We start from the raw sequence: 20,605 nt of genomic DNA on the forward strand, positions 1-20,605 counted from the left end.
AATCATTTTTGTTTCCGATGCGTCAAATTTGGAAATGTCTTCCACATACCTACTATAAAACGTTTTGAAAGCTTCATCGAGACCTAGACTGTAGAGTTAATATATAAATATTATGAAATCTGTCAAATGTGCAACACTTTCTGCTAGTCCTTTAAATGTAAATTCATTTCACCTCATGGACGAATAAAATTACTAAACTTAATATACAGTAGAGTACTGTTATAACGAGTATTCGTTATAACCGTAGTTTACTGTATTATCTTATTTGCATGCAGTGCTTGCCTTAGAACAACTGTGTTCCATATGGACTCATATACAGTACACTACGGTTATAACGAACACGCTTATAACGAACTAACGGATATAACGAACTTACTTTTTAGTCCCCTCTATTTGCTGTAGTTATACTGTATATATGCTTATAACGAATTACGGTTATAACGAACTAAAATTAGTAGTCCCTTTGAGTTCGTTATAACCGTAGTTTACTATATGTGCATATCATGGTCCATGTAAGATACAAGTATATATATACTATACATATGTATGTCTTTGTTCATAATTAATTATAAGTTATTATATTCATTATTAGTCAAATCGCTACACTATGATTCAGTGCGGCGTAAAACAGGAAACAGAATGAACTATACATAACCTGTCATACAGTCTTCTAAGTATACGTCTTTTCACTCCTAATCTACCTCCAACCCGTCCAACTTCTTCCCACTCCGCTCGCCAACCAAACAAGCGAGACCCCGTCATGACACACTTAAAGGGTGGAGCGATGTTTACTGAACACAAAAATTCAATACAATCTAAATATAGACTTGTATCAGCGTTTGTTCATGTACATCAGTGTAGGGGACGCAACCGTGCCCTGTCAGATGTGTGCTGCTCGCTGTTGCGAAGAGTTGACATTTCAGCAGGTAAGTTGTAGAAAAAAAGCACCCAATTGACACGAAATAAATCCATTGATGTGACAGATATGTTTGATACCGTGACATTCTCTGACATAACGTAACTTATAGTGTACAGGCTGGGTCACGTACCGTATATAGATATATGCTTAAGGTTAATATAAGTATCACTTGCAAAAACACAAGACTTGTAATAGTATACCAATACCTAGTATCTCTCTCTATATATATATACCGTTTCAGAAACCAAGATGAAGGCGTTCGTGCCCACCCAGGACACAAGCGGTATGGTGTGCTTTGATGCATTGCGTATGATTCATATATTGCATTTATATATGTATAGGGGCCCGTAAGTGATGTTTGAGGTTAGTGTTACCTATTGCTGTGTCGTCCATATGGTTCCTATGTTGCATGTCTTGCTGACATTTAAGACTGTCTGTAGGTACAGAGTAGTTATACGTGGAGATTCGCCGAATGCTGAAGCTGATCTGACCCTGACTCTTTGTTTAAACTGATGGTGGTATTTACAGGGAAACATTACCGTGTCACCACATGTCACGGTATATTCATCCAATCAAAACGTTCCGCGAGGGAAATTTTCATTTTGATTGGAGGATATATTGGTGAAATAGAGATTATTGTTATTGTCATGAAAGTCAATATCGCTGTGAATGTGGTATTGAATACAAGGACCGTTTGCTTAACCCTCCAAGTGCTAGTGTTTTGAAAGCTAAATATTGGATCACTTAAATACGTGCTGCTGACGAAGTGAGTGAGTGAGTTGGGGTTAACGCCGCTTGTAACAGTATTCCAGACATATCACGGCGTGTCAGCTTAATGTGGGAGGAAAGCCCCAAGTGATGCAAGTCACACACGTTTACCACTTCGGTGAAACCGACGAGCATGGGTATGGTGCTGACAAGCTTAGAAACATAATCGGGGCAAACCGGGATTTGGACCCAAAATCATAGGTTTCTGGCGTACCAAGGGACGCAACTCTGCACAGCGAAATGCGGCGCCTAAAACGACTGGGCAACCCGTGCCCCAATCACCCTGTAATTGAAGTCACATCGTATCTGAGAAAACCCTTTTTTAAAAGTTTTTTTTTTTTTTTTTTTAAATATTCTGTTTTCAATTCTGTATATGATGTTACATATTATCACATAAAGTAACATGACACTTAATATAATTCTTATTAGGTGAAGGTTACATAACTATACAGAAGGCAGCAAGATTTAGTTGGTTAGACAGGATACAGGTATACAATATAATTTTAACAAGTGTGAAAATAGCAGGCAGTTTGCCATACTTCAGAGAGAGAAATCAGTTGCACACAAAAACGGGACAGTTTGACATAAAATGGACAAATGTGGCTTATGCACTGTCCAGTAAATATGTTTCTCTGTTGAGGATTTAGCTTCACACTTAGTTGATGATATAGGTCTTCATAAAGTTTTCAAGTGACAATTTATTTTTCTTAATACTTACAACATATTAGGGGTGTCACGATAAATCGAAATATCGATATATTGCTATTGGTAACAAGTTAAAGTCAATAAATCTATTGTTAAATCACCATATTAATAAAATACATGCAATGCTGGTCAAATTTGTTTTTCTTTTGATCATGAGTGGTAATAATTTACACATGGTGATGTGGAAGTTTCTTTTTCTTAAATTATTAGGGTAAAGACAAAACAAATCAGTCAAACTTTACTGTTTATTTGTTGTTATGATTATCACATTCAAAGGAAACTTCAGTTCCAAGGTTTAATTCAACCGTAAAATCCATCTAAAATGAGACACTGAAAACAATCGATATTAAGCGCAATAGTTGCTTGCAATATCGATAGTTATCGCAATAGTGATTTCCAGATCAATAGTCACCCCTAAAACATATATATACATACATACATACACACACACACACACACACACACACGCACGCACGCACGCACGCACGCACGCACGCACGCACGCACACACACACACACACACATATACATATATATATATATATATATATATATATATATATATATATATATACAAAAATGAGGTAAATGTTCACTCGGTGTACATGTAATATATAATAAAATAATAAAGTCCACGTTAGTCCATCATCTTCTTTATATCAGTTTCATATACATAGTACTTTCGCTGTCTCATGACAGCTCTTCAGTGTAACTGACATTGACATAATATTATAATATTATAACATAATAATATAATATTCAGTTACACTGAAGAGCTGTCATGAGACAGCGAAAGTACTATGTATATGAAACTGATATAAAGAAGATGATGGACTAACGTGGACTTTATTATTTTATTATATATATATATATATATATATATATATATATATATATATATATTTTGCATGCCTGTATGATGTGATTTGGCAGAGTTTTACCCCAGTAATAAAGAGCATTTTGTAAATGTAAATTGTTTTTTAAATTTTGCATTCAGAAAGCATTCTACTTTGGCCTAAAACTCTTTAACATGCTTGCAATCCCCATGTACATGAAGTATTCACAAGTGTTGTTCAACTGCATGTCAAAATTTAAAGTATGTCTGTTTATTTTCTGAATGTGTCAGTACATCCTGTACTTGTCTACCTAGATGCCAAGTGTTCTCCCTTGACCAGCATCCCGGCGGCTACAGCCGAGGACATGAAGGAAATAGCGGCCTATGCATCATGGCATGCTGCGAACCACATGAAGCGGTACAGGAGCGACGCCCAGCGAGACGAGGACACTGTCCGGCGCCACTACAGCAGTCTCTGCAACTCCGGCATCTTCAGCCACGACTTCTGCTTCTTTTACGAGCAGATGGCCTGGGCTGCAGCCTGGAGCACAGCCAACGAGAGGATGGGCAAGAAGAGAGATGCTATGTTGTATAAACAGAAATGGTTGGATTATCACATGGAGCTGGCCAAGAGCAGAGAGGTGACCAGTCAGCTTGCGAATGACCTCCGCAGCCTGTGCTGGTCATCGGCCTGGTTCACGGCCAACACGAGGAAGGGGTTCTTCTACAAGAAAGATGCTGCTGAGGATGCCAGGAAGATGCAGGTGTATTATGACAGGATCCGGGCAAACTGAGATCCCGCTGCACAGAGTAACAGACTCGGAAGAATCGTATGGCTTGATAGAAGAAGTGATTTATTTAAAGGCAATATAAATATGTGTTACCAACACGTGTATTTAGTTTACTCATCGTAATCTTGGATACCATGAAGCCATACTGAACCAATCCAAGAAAATTAAAAACAATATCATGTAATACATGAACAATGGACCCTTGCATCATACCAACCAAATATGTTTGCTCATGTTTTGTTTTTATTATGGCATACTCATGCGCAGCAGAACCAGAATGAACCCAACTCTAGTAATTGGGATTAATTGCAAGCTATCGCTTCTTCTCGAAAAACTCTAGATCCGGTATGGACAGAACGTAAGAGTTTATCAGATTGTTGACATGGATGTGATAAGATGGATCCCTTTCAAATTTGAAATGTTTGAATGTTTTAGTAATATTAAAGAATCGGTTATCCTAAACTTTGTTAGTAGGATATATGGCTTCATGGTATCCGCATGTTCCATTTGGCGTAAAAGACCAACGGCGGTGAAAATTATATGAAGTTACTAATGCAGAGAATATACTGCACGCACGCGCGCCCACACACACACACATACCTACCTAAAGATGGTAATTGATATAACCACACGCACGCACCCACGCACTCATGCACGCACACACACGCACAAAGGTCCGTAATTGCAGCCCCGGCAGCGACATACCAAAAGATGGTAAAAGATGGTAAATACACACACACACACACACACACACACACACACACACACACACACACACACACACACACACACACACACACACACACACACACCTGCACGCACGCACGCACGCACGCACGCACACACACAAATCAGGGTAACTGGGTAACGCAATACGTAGTGACAGGCTTTTGTTTGTTATGTCAAGGAGCCAGGGATGCTTTGAGAAAACAAATGTTTCAGATACATATATTGACATATATTTTGCTTCAGGTTCGCTTGGTGTCCTCAAAACAATCGTGAAAAAATAAAACTGCTTGGCTCCTTCAATCAGATAAAAAAGATGTATGTGTTGTTTGTTTAATGCCGCACTCTATCAACTACTGCATGTCTTCAAGCATGAGGTCGGAAATATTTTCTATCCCATTCTGCACAGTATACCCGTCTTACCATGTATTTCATGTCATAGGAACATACAGATGTATACTGAACAAAAGGGTTAGGGAACACTATCTTGTTTTGTTCAGCATATGTGCTACATGCGCTGCACGATACATACAGGTACGTCTCATATTTACTCAAACCATCGGGACCAGATACAATGTATAAGACACAGCGTCGCCTTACTTCGTGGTTTGGAGACTACGCCATAGTTCACCACAGGAGGACATTTCAGTGTAACAGAAGTAAACGTGGGTCCCGATTTCTGGTTTCCCCCGCCCTGATATTGCTGCAATATTGCTGAAAGCGGCGTAAAACTATACTCACTCACTCACATTGTAGGTTCAAAATTTCCATATCCTTGATTATGTAGTATTTTGCATCCCATTCTCTAACGATAAATACCATGAACCCATTCGCTACCATAGCTTATTTTGGGAGGTTTTCAGATGCCACCACAATTGTCAGAACATTATTGCTAGAAGGTGCTATTAGTATAATATTACGGCGAACGGACGGCGCACCTACGATATAAGCTCATTTCAACTTTTAGTTCACATGAGGTCAAATAGACCATATGACGGTGCCAATAAGGAGTGAGTGAGTATGGTTTTACGCCTCTTTTAGCAATATTCCAGCAATATCACGGCGGGGGACACCAGACGTGGGCTTCACACATTGTACCCATGTCGGGATTCGAACCCGGGTCTTCGGCGTGACGAGCGAAGGCTTTAAATACTAGGCTACCCGACATCGCCGTGTCAATATGGATACAATAGGGCTATGTTTAGAATAGAGCCCTAGACAGGTAGGCACATTTTAAATGGATCTAACCTACAAAGTGTCAGCATCATAGGCCGCCTCATGCACAGTGACGTCCTTTTTCTGTCCGACTGGCCAAGTGGACAGTGTGCCCGGAGAGCTGGAGGTCGGGGGTTAGATCCCCAGCGGTGGTTCCAAATGACTTTAGGGGACACGGGTGGCCCAGTCGTCCAAGGCGCCGCGATTCGCCGTGCAGAGTTACGTCCCATGGGCAAGCCAGAAACCTATGATTGTGGGTTCGAATCCCGGTTCGTCCCGATTATGATTCTAGGTTTGTCAGCACTATACCGTTCTCGTGGGTTTCGCCGAAGTGTTAAACGTCTGAGACCTGCATCACTTCGAGCTTTCCTCCCACATGAAGCTGACACGACGCACCTTACTCACTCACTCACACCCCAAACGACTTTAAATGGTGGTACTTTTTGTTGCACTGCCTGGAGCTCGGAATTAAGGGAACAAAACAAGGACTGGTCGTATCGGAGTCTGTATGCTGTGTCTTAGTGGGGTATCAACTGCGGCATGGTATCTCAGTGAGCTAGCACTATATAGAAAACCGGTATTAGTCCGGATTAGCACAAGCAGACACACACGGGCAAGCACGTCGCTATAAATGCTAAAATCTCGAACGCGGCGTTAAGTACCAATTCACCTCAGTGTCCGATTCTGTTTTTGCACCTACCTTCAAAGCCGCCGTCAAAGTACTTACTGACGAATACCATGGTATCTTATATACTCTCTTGTTCTAAGGCCTATAATTACATCAAAGTATTTCGTTTAACTGGACAATATAACCGAACTCTGCAAAGTAAGCGAAAGACAACACAATGAACACTTTAACGATTTAAAAATGTTTTGAAACATTAAGTAGAGAGTCGTAGCTTGATCAACATGGATAAATAACTGGACAACAGTCACTGTTACACAAAACGTGATATTTAATGTAAACCTAATAGCGTAATATGTATAGCAATATATATCAACCTAAGAAAGAAAGAAATTATGTGCTGGACACAAGAACCGCCATTGAAAGAGACTGAAATTGATGTAGTACCACTCTTACACAGACGTTTCATCAGTGGACTAAAGCTAAAGGGGGACAACTCTTGTCTTCTTGTCTTGTTAGATGGCGACCAGCTTCGGCTGTAACTAAGGTTAGACGCGTGTCCAGTTGCCAGATATTGTCACAACTCTGTATCGTTCGAATTAAATAGATTGATAATATCAAAAACGTAAATTTAGATTACGGTCAGCTAACACAATATTGGCTTTATTCTGCCATATTTTTCTTTGCTTTGTGACGTGAGGTTGCACGGAATTCCCGCCCCACGTGGCGAGTCTCTGTTTACGCTAGTTGTTTTATTGACGGGCATTGGGATGATGTTTTTGTTTTATGTTTGTTGTTTAACGTTGCACTCAGCAATATTCCAGCTATATGACGGCTGTCGAGTCTGGACCAAAAAATCCATTGATTGACATCATGCGCATTGGCAATTGGGATACAATGCCATGCATCACCCAAGTCAGCGAGCCTGACCACCCGATCCCGTTAGTCGCCTCTTACCACAAGCATAGTCGCCTTTTATGACTCGCATGGGTTGCTGAAGACCTGTTCTAGCCCGGATCTTCACGGGTATCCTAAACACATTTGAGCAAACATCTACCAATGCAGAATGTGTCCAGAAGTACATAACTATGGTCTCCAAAAGGCTCAAACACCATGGCGTGTGTCAGAATGATTTGAACGCTGTTTCTGATGTGTCAGTGAAACCTATTGTTATATTTTCATCAGACTTGGGCCAACTTGCATCAGCTCGTTACATTCAGAAATGTATTGGTGATGTTGAATTCGTGACAAAACTAGAAAAAGTCTTCTTGTTGATTCACTGGGAATCTGTGGAACAGTTAAAGGAGGTTTTGTCCAAGACAACAATCTGAGACATCCGTGTGATGGGTAGTATTCCGAGGAGTCTTGAGTCTTGAGGGTGTAGTTGACAGAGTTGACTATGATGTAAACATAGGGTGTTTAGTTGATCAACTTAAAGGTCAAAGGGTCATTGATGCTGAGCGTTCACTGCGTGGGAGGGGAAAATAGATTACCACTTCTGTATTGTCGACATTTGCAACCCTCACCTTCCCGAACGGGTCAAAATGTACCTTCAATCATTCCGGGTGCGTCGTATTCTTCCACCAGCTATAGCCCATTTCTGATATTGCTGAAATATTGCTAACAGTGGCGTATAAACCATACTCACCCACCCCACCAGCTATAAGGTGCTACAGTTGTCGACAGTGTGATCACGTTTCATCTCTATGGAAAAAGTAAGACTCCTGTATGTGCAAGGTATAGTGGGGCGCTTGATGAATGTGATGCTGAGGGTGTTTCAAAATGTCAAAACGGTGGAGGTGATCACAGTGCTGCTTGGGGCAGTGGTGTAGCTCTGTGGTTTAAGCGTTTGCTTGTCTCGCCGAAGACCCGGGTTCGATTCCCCACATGGATACAATGTGTGAAGTCCATTTCTGGTGTCCTCAACCGTGATATTGCTGTAATATTACTAAAAGCGGCGTAAAACTCTCTCACTCTTAGTGCTGCTTGTAAAGGCTGTCCAAACTATAAGGAAGCAGCATCTGTCCAATGAATCAGAGTAGAAAAGAACGTGTTCCATGCCGAAGCTGCTCAATTGTCAAGGTCACTTCACCCTGTAATGAATCCGCTGTGACAAAACCTATCTCTCCACCAAGACACAAGTACATGTTCACAGAAGAAGCTCGGAACCATCCTCTGTACCAAATGATGTCACTTGTTCTTGCAACTGCTCTGTTCAAATTTGGATGAGTGAGTGAGTGAGTGAGTTGGGTTTAACGCCGCTTTTAACAGTATTCCGGTTACATCACGGCGTGTCAGCTTAATGTGTCAGGAAAGCAAACACATGTGACGTTTGTGCTTCCAGTTGTTCCAACAGAGATTTTACATTAGGACGATGGCATCGTGTTCGGACAACGCGTCTGTGGTGGCAGACAAGATACGTGTCTACCTTAGGACTGAACCGCCCTTGTAGGAATGGCACAATCCGTAAGTGAGTTAGTTGGGTTTAACGCCGCTTTTAACAGGATTCCATGGCGTGTCAGCTTAAGGCGGGAGGAAAGCCCGAAGTGATGCAGGTCTCAGACGTTTACCACTTCGGTGAAACCCATGAGCACGGTATAGTGCTGACAAACCTAGAATCATAATCGGGGCGGAACGGGATTCGAACCCACAATCATAGGTTTCTGGCCTTCCCAAGGGACGCAACTCTACACGGCGAATCGCGGCGCCTTAGACGACTGGGCCACCCGTGTCCCCTCAAATGTAGATGAATCATGGTCAACTACATCAGCAACTACTGATACTACTCCTTTGTCTCCAACTCACATTGTAGGTAGATCCCTTGAAACTTCCATGACCTTAATGGTCGAGGTCTGTTGTTTGTTGAAGATGTGATGACATTCTAGGTCTGTTTCAAAGACTTGGAGATATGCCATATTTATACCTGTACCAAAACTATGGCGAAACCCTGCACAACTAGCATCGTGTAGAGCCGATACCTTTTCTTATAATTTATGTAAAGTATAGAAAGACTAGTTACGAAACGTATGACTTATTATGTGACGAAAAATTAGCTCTACATCCAGAATTTTATCGGGTTTCGAAAGGTGGTCCATGCACGGATCAGCATGTGAGTGAGTGAGTGAGTTGTGTTTAATGCAGCTTTTCACAGTATTTCAGTTGTATCGTGGCGTGTCAGCTTCATGTGGGAGGAAAGCCCGAAGTGAAGTCTCAGACGTTTACCACTTCGGTGAAACCCACGAGCACGGGTATGGTGCTGACAAACCTAGAAACATAATCGGGGCGAACCGGGATTCGAACCCACCATCATAGGTTTCTGGCGTGGCGCAACTCTGCACAGCAAATCGCGGCGCCTTAGACGACTAGGCCACTAGTGCCCCCAATCAGCATGTGAAACGACAGAAGCTCAGAAGGCAACTTGCAACCAGGGACACATAGTGTATGTACTTATATGTATTGAAACCGCCTCCGTGGTCCAGTGGTAGAGCATCCGCCCGGAGAGCGGAAGGTCCAGGGTTCGATCCCCGGTTGGGTGTCATACCAAAAGACGTTAAAAGATGGTCTTTGTTGTTACCCTGTCTGGCGCTCGGCATTAAGGGGCAGAAACAAGGACTGGTCGTCTTGGAGTCAGTATACTGCTTCCGAGTGGGAACTGCGGCATGGTATCTCAGTGAGCTAGCACTATAAATCGGCATCAGTCCAGACTAGTACAAGCAGCCACACACACACACGTGCATGCACGTCGCTATATAAGTGCAATAATCTTGGACGCGACGTTCAACCCAATATCACCTCACCTCACCTCACCTATATATTGAAATGGCAAACAATATGATATGCGATAGGGGTTGTATTTTCAAATTGAAAAAGCGTTGTATGAAAGGTAACATGTTTAGATTGAAACAGACAAATCTGTCTGAAAGGGTCATTCAGGTGCATATTGGGACAGAACCTTCTGACGTCACATCACAGATAATGGCACTCCACCAGGAGGTGTAGCCCGGTTCTGTATAATGCATTGATCAACGACTTCATCGCTGATATTCCTTTCCGTGTTAACCCTGCACAGCGTGCTGATGATGATTCCTTCTGGGGACGATTTGGTAACCTTCAGTTGGTTACAAAATGATGAGATGGCCTGGTTTTCAGGAAGGGTTTCAAAATATCTCACTCAAAATCAGTAGCAATGATGATCACTCTAAAATTACTTCATAAGTTGGGACCATAGCCAAAATATTCTACCAGAGTTTAAATTCCTGGGGGTATATTTTGTTTAAAGATTTACTTGCCGTTGTAACAGTTTTTTAATCTCTTGAAGTGATATTCAAAAGGAAGCTGATTAAGCTCTTTAAAGCTCCTATCCTGTCGACCGCCTCCATGGTCTAGTGGTAGAGCATCCGCCCGGAGACTTTAAAAGATGGTACTTGTTGTTACCCTGTCTGGCGCTCGGCATTAAAACAAGGACTGGTCGGCTCGGAGTCAGTTTACTGTATCTGAGTGGGGTATTCATGTTAAACTGCGTCATGGTATCTCAGTGAGCTAGCACTATAAATCGGCATCAGTCCGGACTATTACAAGCAGCCACACAAACACACACACGTACATGCAGGTCGCTATATAAGTGCAATAATCTTAGACGTGACGTTGAACCCAATTTCGACCCACATCTTATCCTGTCAAGACTTGACTGTGGCTGCCAAGTCTTCATGTCTACTGCTAAAAGCCACCTCATCAAGCTTGATCGGAAGCAGTCAAGAGCTCTGAGAAACTTCACTGGCGCATTTGTATCAACTCCAGGCTCAGCTCTTCAGGCTGGGTGTTCCGACATGTCCTTGTTCCCCTGCGTCAAAACATACATGTATCACTTAAATACGTGCTGCAGACGAAGTGAGTGAGTTGGGTTTAACGCCTGTTTTAACAGTATTCCAGTTTTGTTCGCGGCGTGTCAGCTTAATGTGGGAGGAAAGCCCGAAGTGATGCAAGTCTCAAAGGTTAACTACTTCGGTGAAACCCACGAGTACTGTATAGTGCTGACAAACCTAGAATCATAATCGGGGCGAACCGGGATTCAAACCCACAATCATAGGTTTCTGGCCTTCCCAAGGGACGCAGCTCTGCACAACGAATCGCGGCGCCTTAGACGATTGTGCCAACCGTGTCCCCTCAAATGTAGCTGAATCATGGTCAACTACATCAGCACCTACTGATACTATTCCTTTGTCTCCAACTCATATTGTAGGTAGATCCCTTCAAATTTCCATGACCTTCATGTTCGAGGTCATAGCTAGTTGTTTGTTGAAGATGTGATGACATTCTAGGCCTATTTCAAAGGCTTGGAGATATGCCATAATTATACCTGTACAAAAACCAGGTGAAACCCTGCACAACTAGTATCGTGTAGAGCCGATACCTTTTTATTTCCCCTGCGTCAAAACATACATGTATCACTTAAATACGTGCTGCAGACGAAGTGAGTGAGTTGGGTTTAAAGCCGCTTTTAACAGTATTCCAGTTCTTTCGCGGCGTGTCAGCTTAATGTGGGAGGAAAGCCCGAAGTGATGCAAGTCTCAGACGTTAACCATTTCGGTGAAACCCACGAGCACGGTATAGTGCTGACAAACCTAGAATCATAATCGGGGCGAACCGGGATTCGAACCCACAATCATATGTTTCTAGCGTGACCAAGGACGCAACTCTGCACAGCAAATTGCGGCGCTTTAGACAACTGGGACACCCGTGGCCCCCTGCAGACGAAGGCTATGGACAGATATCATTCAGTTACTTTTATAAATAATGACTGTGGCGAGCATTTCCTGCGTGACTGGTTTCGTGGCAAGATTCAGTTTGTCTTGAACATTCAGACAATGGCAGCACGACATGGAGTGGATCACTTGAAATCCAGTGGGTTCATCCACACTTTCTAAAACTGATCCTTGGCTTCTTCTCCAGCCAGGATTGTGTTATGAAGTCAATGTAATTGTTGAGAAGAATTAGTCCAAATATAGTGAGGGCAGTTGCTGAAGATTTTATACAAGAATGCTATATGTACATGTAGCTGCCATAATACTTCAGTGTCCCGTGGTGGGAGTCGAACCACGGACATTCTGATCCGAGGTCGGACGCCTTGTCCAAATGACCAAAGAGGTTAACCCGTCAGCAAGCTGATAAGGTAAGGGTGTCATCTGTGGGATGACTTAACGTCCTGCTACATACTCCCCCGTCAACCGAAGGCACGTCCTTGGCCGCGTAGTAGGGTACTGAGACTTATTTTGTTATAAATGTAATATGAACGTGCTTAGCCAATGTAGCGGCCATACAATTTCAAACCACGGACATTCTGATCCGAAGTCGGACGCCTTGTCCACATGCCCAAAGAGGTTAACCCCGTCAGCAAGCTGATAAGGTAAGGGTATCATCTGTGGGATGACTCAAAACCCTGACACACACTTTACACACACTTGTTCCGACACCACCAAAGATCCGTCCATGTTTCGTACTGTTCGGGCTTTTGGATCACTGATTTTACTATCTCCGATGTGGTCATGCTTCATGGTTACATATCGTATTTGCAGCAGAACTTCTGCAATTCTACAACCATTAGCATGGGTGGATAACTTTGACCATGAATCAATTCGATTCGTTGGCAGCCATTAAGTCTATTGGGTCTGGAGCTAAGGGTCCCGATATGGTGTTGCTTTCGAAAGTACGAAACTGGACACGTTTTTTAACCTTCATCGGATAGTGAGGATTGCTGATTTAGTTGATGCATGCCATCTTATACCAGTTGGGTAGATTAATGCTTAGGGTGTCAATCACTGGCATATCTGTTCCACACTCGATTATTTACTGACCGGCGTCGTATAGCGGGAATATTGCTGAGTGCGGTGGTTAACAACAAACAACCATAACACATTTTTTAACACAAATAGGTTTCATTACACTGCCTTAGTATATCACGGTAAGAAGACGCAACCTTACTGCATCAGGTTGAGAAGACACAACCATCCTGCATCACGGTGAAAAGACACAAGCTTACTGCATCACGGTGAGAAGACACAACCTTACTGCATCACGATGAGAAGACACAACCTTACTACATCACGGTGAGAAGACACAACCTTACTGCATCACGGTAAGAAGACACAAGCTTACTTCATCACGATGAGAAGACACAACCTTACTGCATCACGGTGAGAAGACACAAGCTTACTTCATCACAGTGAGAACACACAAGCTTACTTCATCACGGTGAGAAGACACAACCTTACTTCATCACGGTGAGAAGACACAAGCTTACTGCATTACGGTGAGAAGACACAAACTTACTTCATCACGGTGAGAAGACACAACATCACTGCATCACGGTGAGAAGACACAAGCTTACTGCATCACGGTGAGAAGACACAACCTTACTGCATCACGGTGAGAAGACACAACATTACTGCATCACGGTGAGAAGACACAACATTACTGCATCACGGTGAGAAGACACAAGATTACTTCATCACGATGAGAAGACACAAGCTTACTGCATTACGGTGAGAAGACACAACCTTACTTCATCACGGTGAGAAGACACAAGCTTACTTCATCACGGTGAGAAGACACAAGCTTACTGCATCACGGTGAAAAGAAACAACCTTACTGCATCACGGTGAGAAGACACAACCTTACTGCATCACGGTGAGAAGACGCAAGCTTACTGCATCACGGTGAGAAGACACAACCTTACTGCATCACGGTGAGAAGACGCAACCTTACTGCATCAGGTTGAGAAGACACGACATTACTGCATCACGATGAGAAGACACATATATGTATCCCGCTTGGGGAGGGGGGAATAAATTTCTGAGCGGGAGAATAAACCCCTTATACCCCGTCACGAGGAACACAGGCTGCACGTGGATTTGTGAGCGGGACAATAAATCCATTATATCCCGCTTCGAAGCGAAAGCCGCGCGCTTTTTCCGAGTCAATGAAAGTAACGTGACATAACACATGTTAACCTCAGCTCATTCGAACAGCTGTTTTCTATCAATTTTGAATTTGTTTTAATTCTTTGATAATGGCAGATAAGGACTTACGGTAAGATAAATTCGTTGTAGCAGTACCACACGGTGTGCATTATACGTTGCAGTAGGATCACTCGGAGTACATGGGGTGTTTTATACAGCTAGTTGGAGGCTACTGGTATAAAACCTAACGAGGAACGCATAAAACCCCATGTACTCCGAGTGATCCTGCTTCAACGAATTTATCTTTCCGAATTGGGATCGATGACATGTATCAACCAAGTCAGCGAGCCTGACCACCCGATCCCGTTAGTCGCCTTTTACGACAAGCATAGTCGCTTTTTACGGCAAGTATGGGTTGCTGAAGACCTATTCTAACCCAGAATCTTCACGAGTCTAATGTGACATTTTAAAACAATTAACACGAATTAAAAATTGATAGAAAACAGCTCTCATATTGAGTTGAGATTTATTTGTGCTGTGTCACGTGACTTCCACTGACTGGAAATAAGCGTGCGGCTTTTTGCTTTGAAGCGGAGTATAAGGGATTTATTCTGCTCCTTTATTCTGCCCCTCCACGTGCAGCCTTACTTGCTCCAGGCGGGATATAGGAGATTTAATGGACCAATCAGATCTCATCATTCTGACATGGAGGTATGATAAAGTATTTTATCAAGATCACGTGGACCAATCAGATCTCGTCATTCTGACATGGAGGCTCGTGGTACAAAAGCTTACACGGGACGCATAAGACCACCCGTATCCCTTGTGATACTGCTACAACTTATAATATGGGGGACGGGAGAGCGGGTGGGGTGCACACCATCTCTTAACGTCTTTGGTAATGCTGCGGCCGCGGACCGAACCACCGACCTCCCGCACTCCTCCCGTATCTCGACGTCTCCTACTTGCGATCGCCGTGTACAGCACGATGTCGAGGATCGTTGACTACAGATACAGACGATAAGTTCAGACATAGTTCAGCTTATCCCCCGTTAACGTTGCTATTCAGTTAACGTAGGACAGTAATGTAGATAGATACACGGACATGTCGGAGATACAAACCTAATCAGCAGAGCAAGGGATATATACTCACCGCCAAAAGAAACTCGAAACATAGAAACATATAGAGAAGTAGGTTGAGAATAGATATTTCCAATGTGTACCACTTAATGACAAAACTCACACTCAGTCAAGTGTTACCACAGAGTGCCTTTTTTCTTATAACTATATGCTGCACGTGATTTCCAAACTTTACACGCTAATCCTGCACGAGACAAATGGTGCATCCCGCGTCATGGATCTATGACGTCACATGTGATGCGTTCATGAGCTTCGGTTCACACAACATTATGTCCGTGTGTGCATCGAACCAATCTAATATCTCTTTAATATGAAAAATACTTTAAATATTAACCAATATGTATAGCATTAGCTTTTCTTTCGTCGTTGAGTATACATGAACATATTTTCAGTAGTTCTCTCTGACCAATTTAATTTTTGTTTCATGCTCATTGTCTGGTTCATGCCAATTGTTTACATGCTTATCGAATTGTCCTATATCGACGTGACGTCATATCAACTCATTATCTCAAAATATTGACGATGGCATCATCCATTATTCATGAGGTAACAATTCATTTTTGTGACGACGTTCAAACGATAGGATTTACATATAACTTATGTCTCTACAGAACTTTTCAGGCTAACAGTGAGTGAGTGAGTGAGTGAGTATGGTTTTACACCGCCTCTAGCAATACTCCAGCAATATCACGGCGGGGGACACCAGAAATGGGCTTCACACACTGTACCCATGTCGTGATTCGAACCCGGGTCTTCCGCGTGACGAGTAAACGCTTTAACCACCAGGGTACCCGACCGCCCCTCCAGGCTAACAAACCTGATCTTGTACTTTTTGATAAATACAATGAAATCAATTACATCATTGAATTTTCTGTCCCTGTTGACACTAATGTGATTGACAAGATTCAGGAAAAACATGGCAAACTCCCAATTGTTCTCTGTGCCTTAGGTTTGGTATCTCCCAAACAGTTGACTGACACTGGGAGAGTACCCAGGTTTGCAACCTGGAAATACAACCCTTCTGACAATCTGGGTAATGTAGAAGGCTGCACTGTTGGTGAGTCTTCACATTCTCCGAAAGGTTCTTGGTGGGTTCGACAAGGCAGCGCTTCCAGGGAGAAGTCCCATTCGCTGTCTGCGCTGCGAGGGGCAACGGCTCTGAGCTGATGAGTCTAACCAGCCTGACTGTTCCAGGATAACCCAAACCCTCTTTTCTATATTTATTTATTTATTTTAATCTGTGTAAGAAAAATCATTTTTATTTTGTTTTAATAATCATAACCATTATGGCGTTTTCTTATGGATTTGTGTTGTCGGTTGTGGCGACATTTAATTTCAATTTCTAGGTTTGTCAGCACCATACCCGTGCTCGTGGGTTTCACCGAGACCTGCATCACTTCGGACTTTCCTCCCACATTAAGCTGACACGCCGCGATATAACTGTAATACTGTTAAAAGCGGCGTTAAACCCAACTCACTCACTCATTTATCTAATATGCCGAGCTTTCTCGCTACAGGTTCTACTACACCAAATCAGAACCAGTTTGGACAGTGCGGATCGAGAGATATCTGCAGGCTGTGATTGGAGGATATTCTGTAAGATTTTTATGTCTTTCATCCATCCAGTTATTAAAACTGACCATGTTTTTCTATATCTAGTACTGCCTTTTTCAACATGATGACTTATGCCGAATGTGACCACAGCTATTTTCAAGTAGGTGACATTTGGTGCGAAACTGGGGGTGGTGTGTTTAGCTTCCTGTACTCGGAAAAGGAGCTGGCTAAGCTGGTCATTTTTTTATTTTTTTTATTGCTGCTCTAAGGCCAAACTGTGCACACACGTACAGGTAATGGCTGTTGAATGCTTAGTTATTTTTAAAAAAAATATAACGTTACTATAGAAGTCTACGGGAAAACATTTGGTTGTGTGTAACCTAGAAGCGTGGATGGACAGTGGCTGTTGACCCACAAGCGAGCTGATAATGAACAGTACGTTTGTGACCTGTCGTGCTCAAGTCTGTGAGAGCTGACATGAAGTACGCCATATCTTTTAACTGACAATCCAAAAACAAAAAACAACCTGATTTATGTTACCTTATATTTATAGCCACACCCTAAACACTGATCGTAAAGTTTCGAACGCACAATTGCTGACCGTTTAGGGAGTCCGCTTGACCTTAATAAACACAGTCGTAAAGACGAGCGTTATCAGCGACGGTTTAAACTGCAGATTGTACTATGATGTCAGTCGAATCTACTTGAGTGTGTATCGCTGTGCTGGGCGGCCACGATACCCTGTGACGATGATGGCTACATGAGCAGGACATTAGACACAGATGTATACCAGGGTATGTGGATTATGAAATATTATACGGTTATGCCTGGTGTCGAAGTCCAACGCACATGTTGGGTATAAGAAACGTTATGCACACGTTGTTGATGTGGATGTCTTCCTTCGATGTCGTGGGAGCCGGAGGAGACGAGGTAACATATGAACAGTTCATTGCATCGTATTAATATCTTATAGAAACAAACACAAAGCCTACTGATGTATCAATGCCTTGTGTTGTGTAGCATTATAGGGACTAGGACAGGTGCTTGGGTCGGGTGGGTCCTGAGTAGGACCCCGGTTCACACAGAAATACCAGGATTCGCGGTAAGTCACGTGATAATGTTAGTGACCTCATATATTGTTAATTACGTAATATGTTGTTAGTTACGTAATACGCAATAAAAATAACAATAAAATGCCATGGTTACACCACAAGTCACCAATGTTCACATTACTTTCTGACTATGCACGCATTCCTAGTTCTGACTTTTAACGTTTCAGTAACTTCAATGTAAGCATAATCAGATCGATTTGCACGTGTATCTAAATAGTTTTTTGCCAGGGTCCCGGTAAAACAAATCCCAATCGGACATTTAGTACACAACTCTTGATATCTACAGCGGATACCAATCCCTTCCCTATGGCATTTATACGAAATAATTTGTTTTAATATGTATGTCAAAAATGATCTTAATTGATATTTTTATGAAGATTATGCGGAATGGTGTTTGTGATAGATGTTCCAATGTAGCTTAATATGTGAAGATCACACAATGCGCTGATTTGCATGTGTTCGACTCTTATATATTAAAACAATATGAAATTGCATAAAAGGGTATTTATGACAAAATAAAATTTATGCATTTCATTTTTATAAAACACACATAATTATTCACTGACGTATTCATATGATTTCTAAAGTTTCTAAAGTGTATTATATGATATTATGTAACGTACTTCTTGCACTGACCCTTAATAACCACACATCTTTAAGCATCTATCACGCCATCAGTTGGTTCCATTATAATAGGCAATTATTAAACTCTATTCCTTTCAACTGCCAGAGATATGATTTAATAAGGAATTTGACCTGCTGAGTCAGACCGTATTAATGTATCCATGACCTGTTAAGTATTAAGGCCACGTGTGCACCCTGTTGAGAATCAATGGTAACTTTTTGCTCTTACAAATGTCAACCTCCTTTATGACTATTGGCTTCAACAGAAATACCGCAGTACATACATGTATGTGTCGTTAGACAGTGGTGAAGAGGGTTGTGAGATATGCCCTGAACATTTATGTAATACATCTAGTGACATATTTCAGTTATCTTAATTGTCACTATGGACAAGACATTGCTGAGTGCGGCGTAAGACAACATAAAGTATGGACAAGATTAAAATTCTGTAAGATGAAAAAGCCCGAAGCGAGGGTTGAAAATAAAAGGGGCGGGGAACACAAATATATAGTTTATTTCTGCCTTAGGTTTCGTTCTGAGTGTAAGCAGTTGACAGTGCCGTAATTCATAATTAATGTTCTTGTGGTCGTGACCTAAAATACGAGAAGAGTGAAATATGCTCATCGTTCAAATAAACTCCAACTGAAGTACGTCAGGTTGTAGGATTTGAATTTCAGATTGATAAAACTGTGCTTTCAGCCTCGTACCGCCTTCTCACACATCAAATTATTTGTAAGGTTTAACATTCAGCTTACACGCCATGACTCACTCCCTGTCCAGGGTACATCCTGATGTTATAACACAGGGCGCCTGCATCTGACAACACAAAGATCCCGTTAACTTCGCTGGTTTGACCCAGATCCACAGTACTCTGCAATCAGGTCTGATAGCAAACGGTTATCTCGATCTTCCCTATCTTTTCTGGCAGGTGACTAAAACAACGAAACGAAGATAAACTAATTTTCAACATTTGAGTCACGATCACGTCACTGGTAACAGTTTTGCCGTGCCATGTTTAAAACTGAGGATTTCGACTGAGCCCAGGGATCCTGCTTGTCGACTAAGTAGGGTATCGGGTGATTACGACGCGTGATCCTTCTGACCGAGATGCTCGTTCCCCAAGGTTCAGCGGGCCGCCTTGGAATAGCCTGTGAATGTTGCTTTACGCCGCAGTCATCAATATAAAAGCTACATGCATATCATGGAGGCCTGAGTCTGAGCCAGGCAAACCAGTCATAGCTTCATCAGCGTCCGAGGCCTTTAGGATACCATAAGCCTGCTCTTACAAGCATGGGACACAGAGTACATATTCTGGTACGGGTACAGCGGTTAAAACTAACATTACCTAACATGAAAGGTAAACCTTTTTTTCAAAGTGTAAATACCTCTGATTATAATTATTCGAGAGTGTAGGATTCCCTACAACTCTGTTGGTTTCTTTGTGCCATTACATAAAAAGGGAGATTACTCTTTGCAAATAGCTGTAGAGGTATTATAATATTAAGTATGTTTTAATAAGCTTTATGTATCAGTTTTGAATACAAGAATAAACCTTTGGAGTTTCAGAATCACAGGCCATTGTTATGCTACCAGTCATCCACTCTGTTATTAATATTCTTTTGAGGAAGGAAAAGGG

At 42.2% G+C, this 20,605-nt stretch overlaps 1 protein-coding gene across 1 annotated transcript; it reads left to right on the top strand.

The window, feature by feature from the left end:
* The first annotated feature begins 784 nt into the window (after window positions 1-784).
* On the top strand, window positions 785-5,035 carry LOC139474270 (uncharacterized). Its single transcript, XM_071257209.1, has 3 exons — window positions 785-926; window positions 1,161-1,202; window positions 3,543-5,035. Exons 1-3 carry the CDS (start codon window positions 785-787, stop codon window positions 4,019-4,021), a joined length of 663 nt encoding a protein of 220 aa, XP_071113310.1. The 3' UTR covers window positions 4,022-5,035.
* Window positions 5,036-20,605: the final 15,570 nt, after the last annotated feature.

Source organism: Haliotis cracherodii, unplaced genomic scaffold (genome assembly GCF_022045235.1).
Source record: "Haliotis cracherodii isolate W230 unplaced genomic scaffold, xgHalCrac1.p SCAF_3, whole genome shotgun sequence".
NCBI lineage: Eukaryota > Metazoa > Mollusca > Gastropoda > Lepetellida > Haliotidae > Haliotis > Haliotis cracherodii.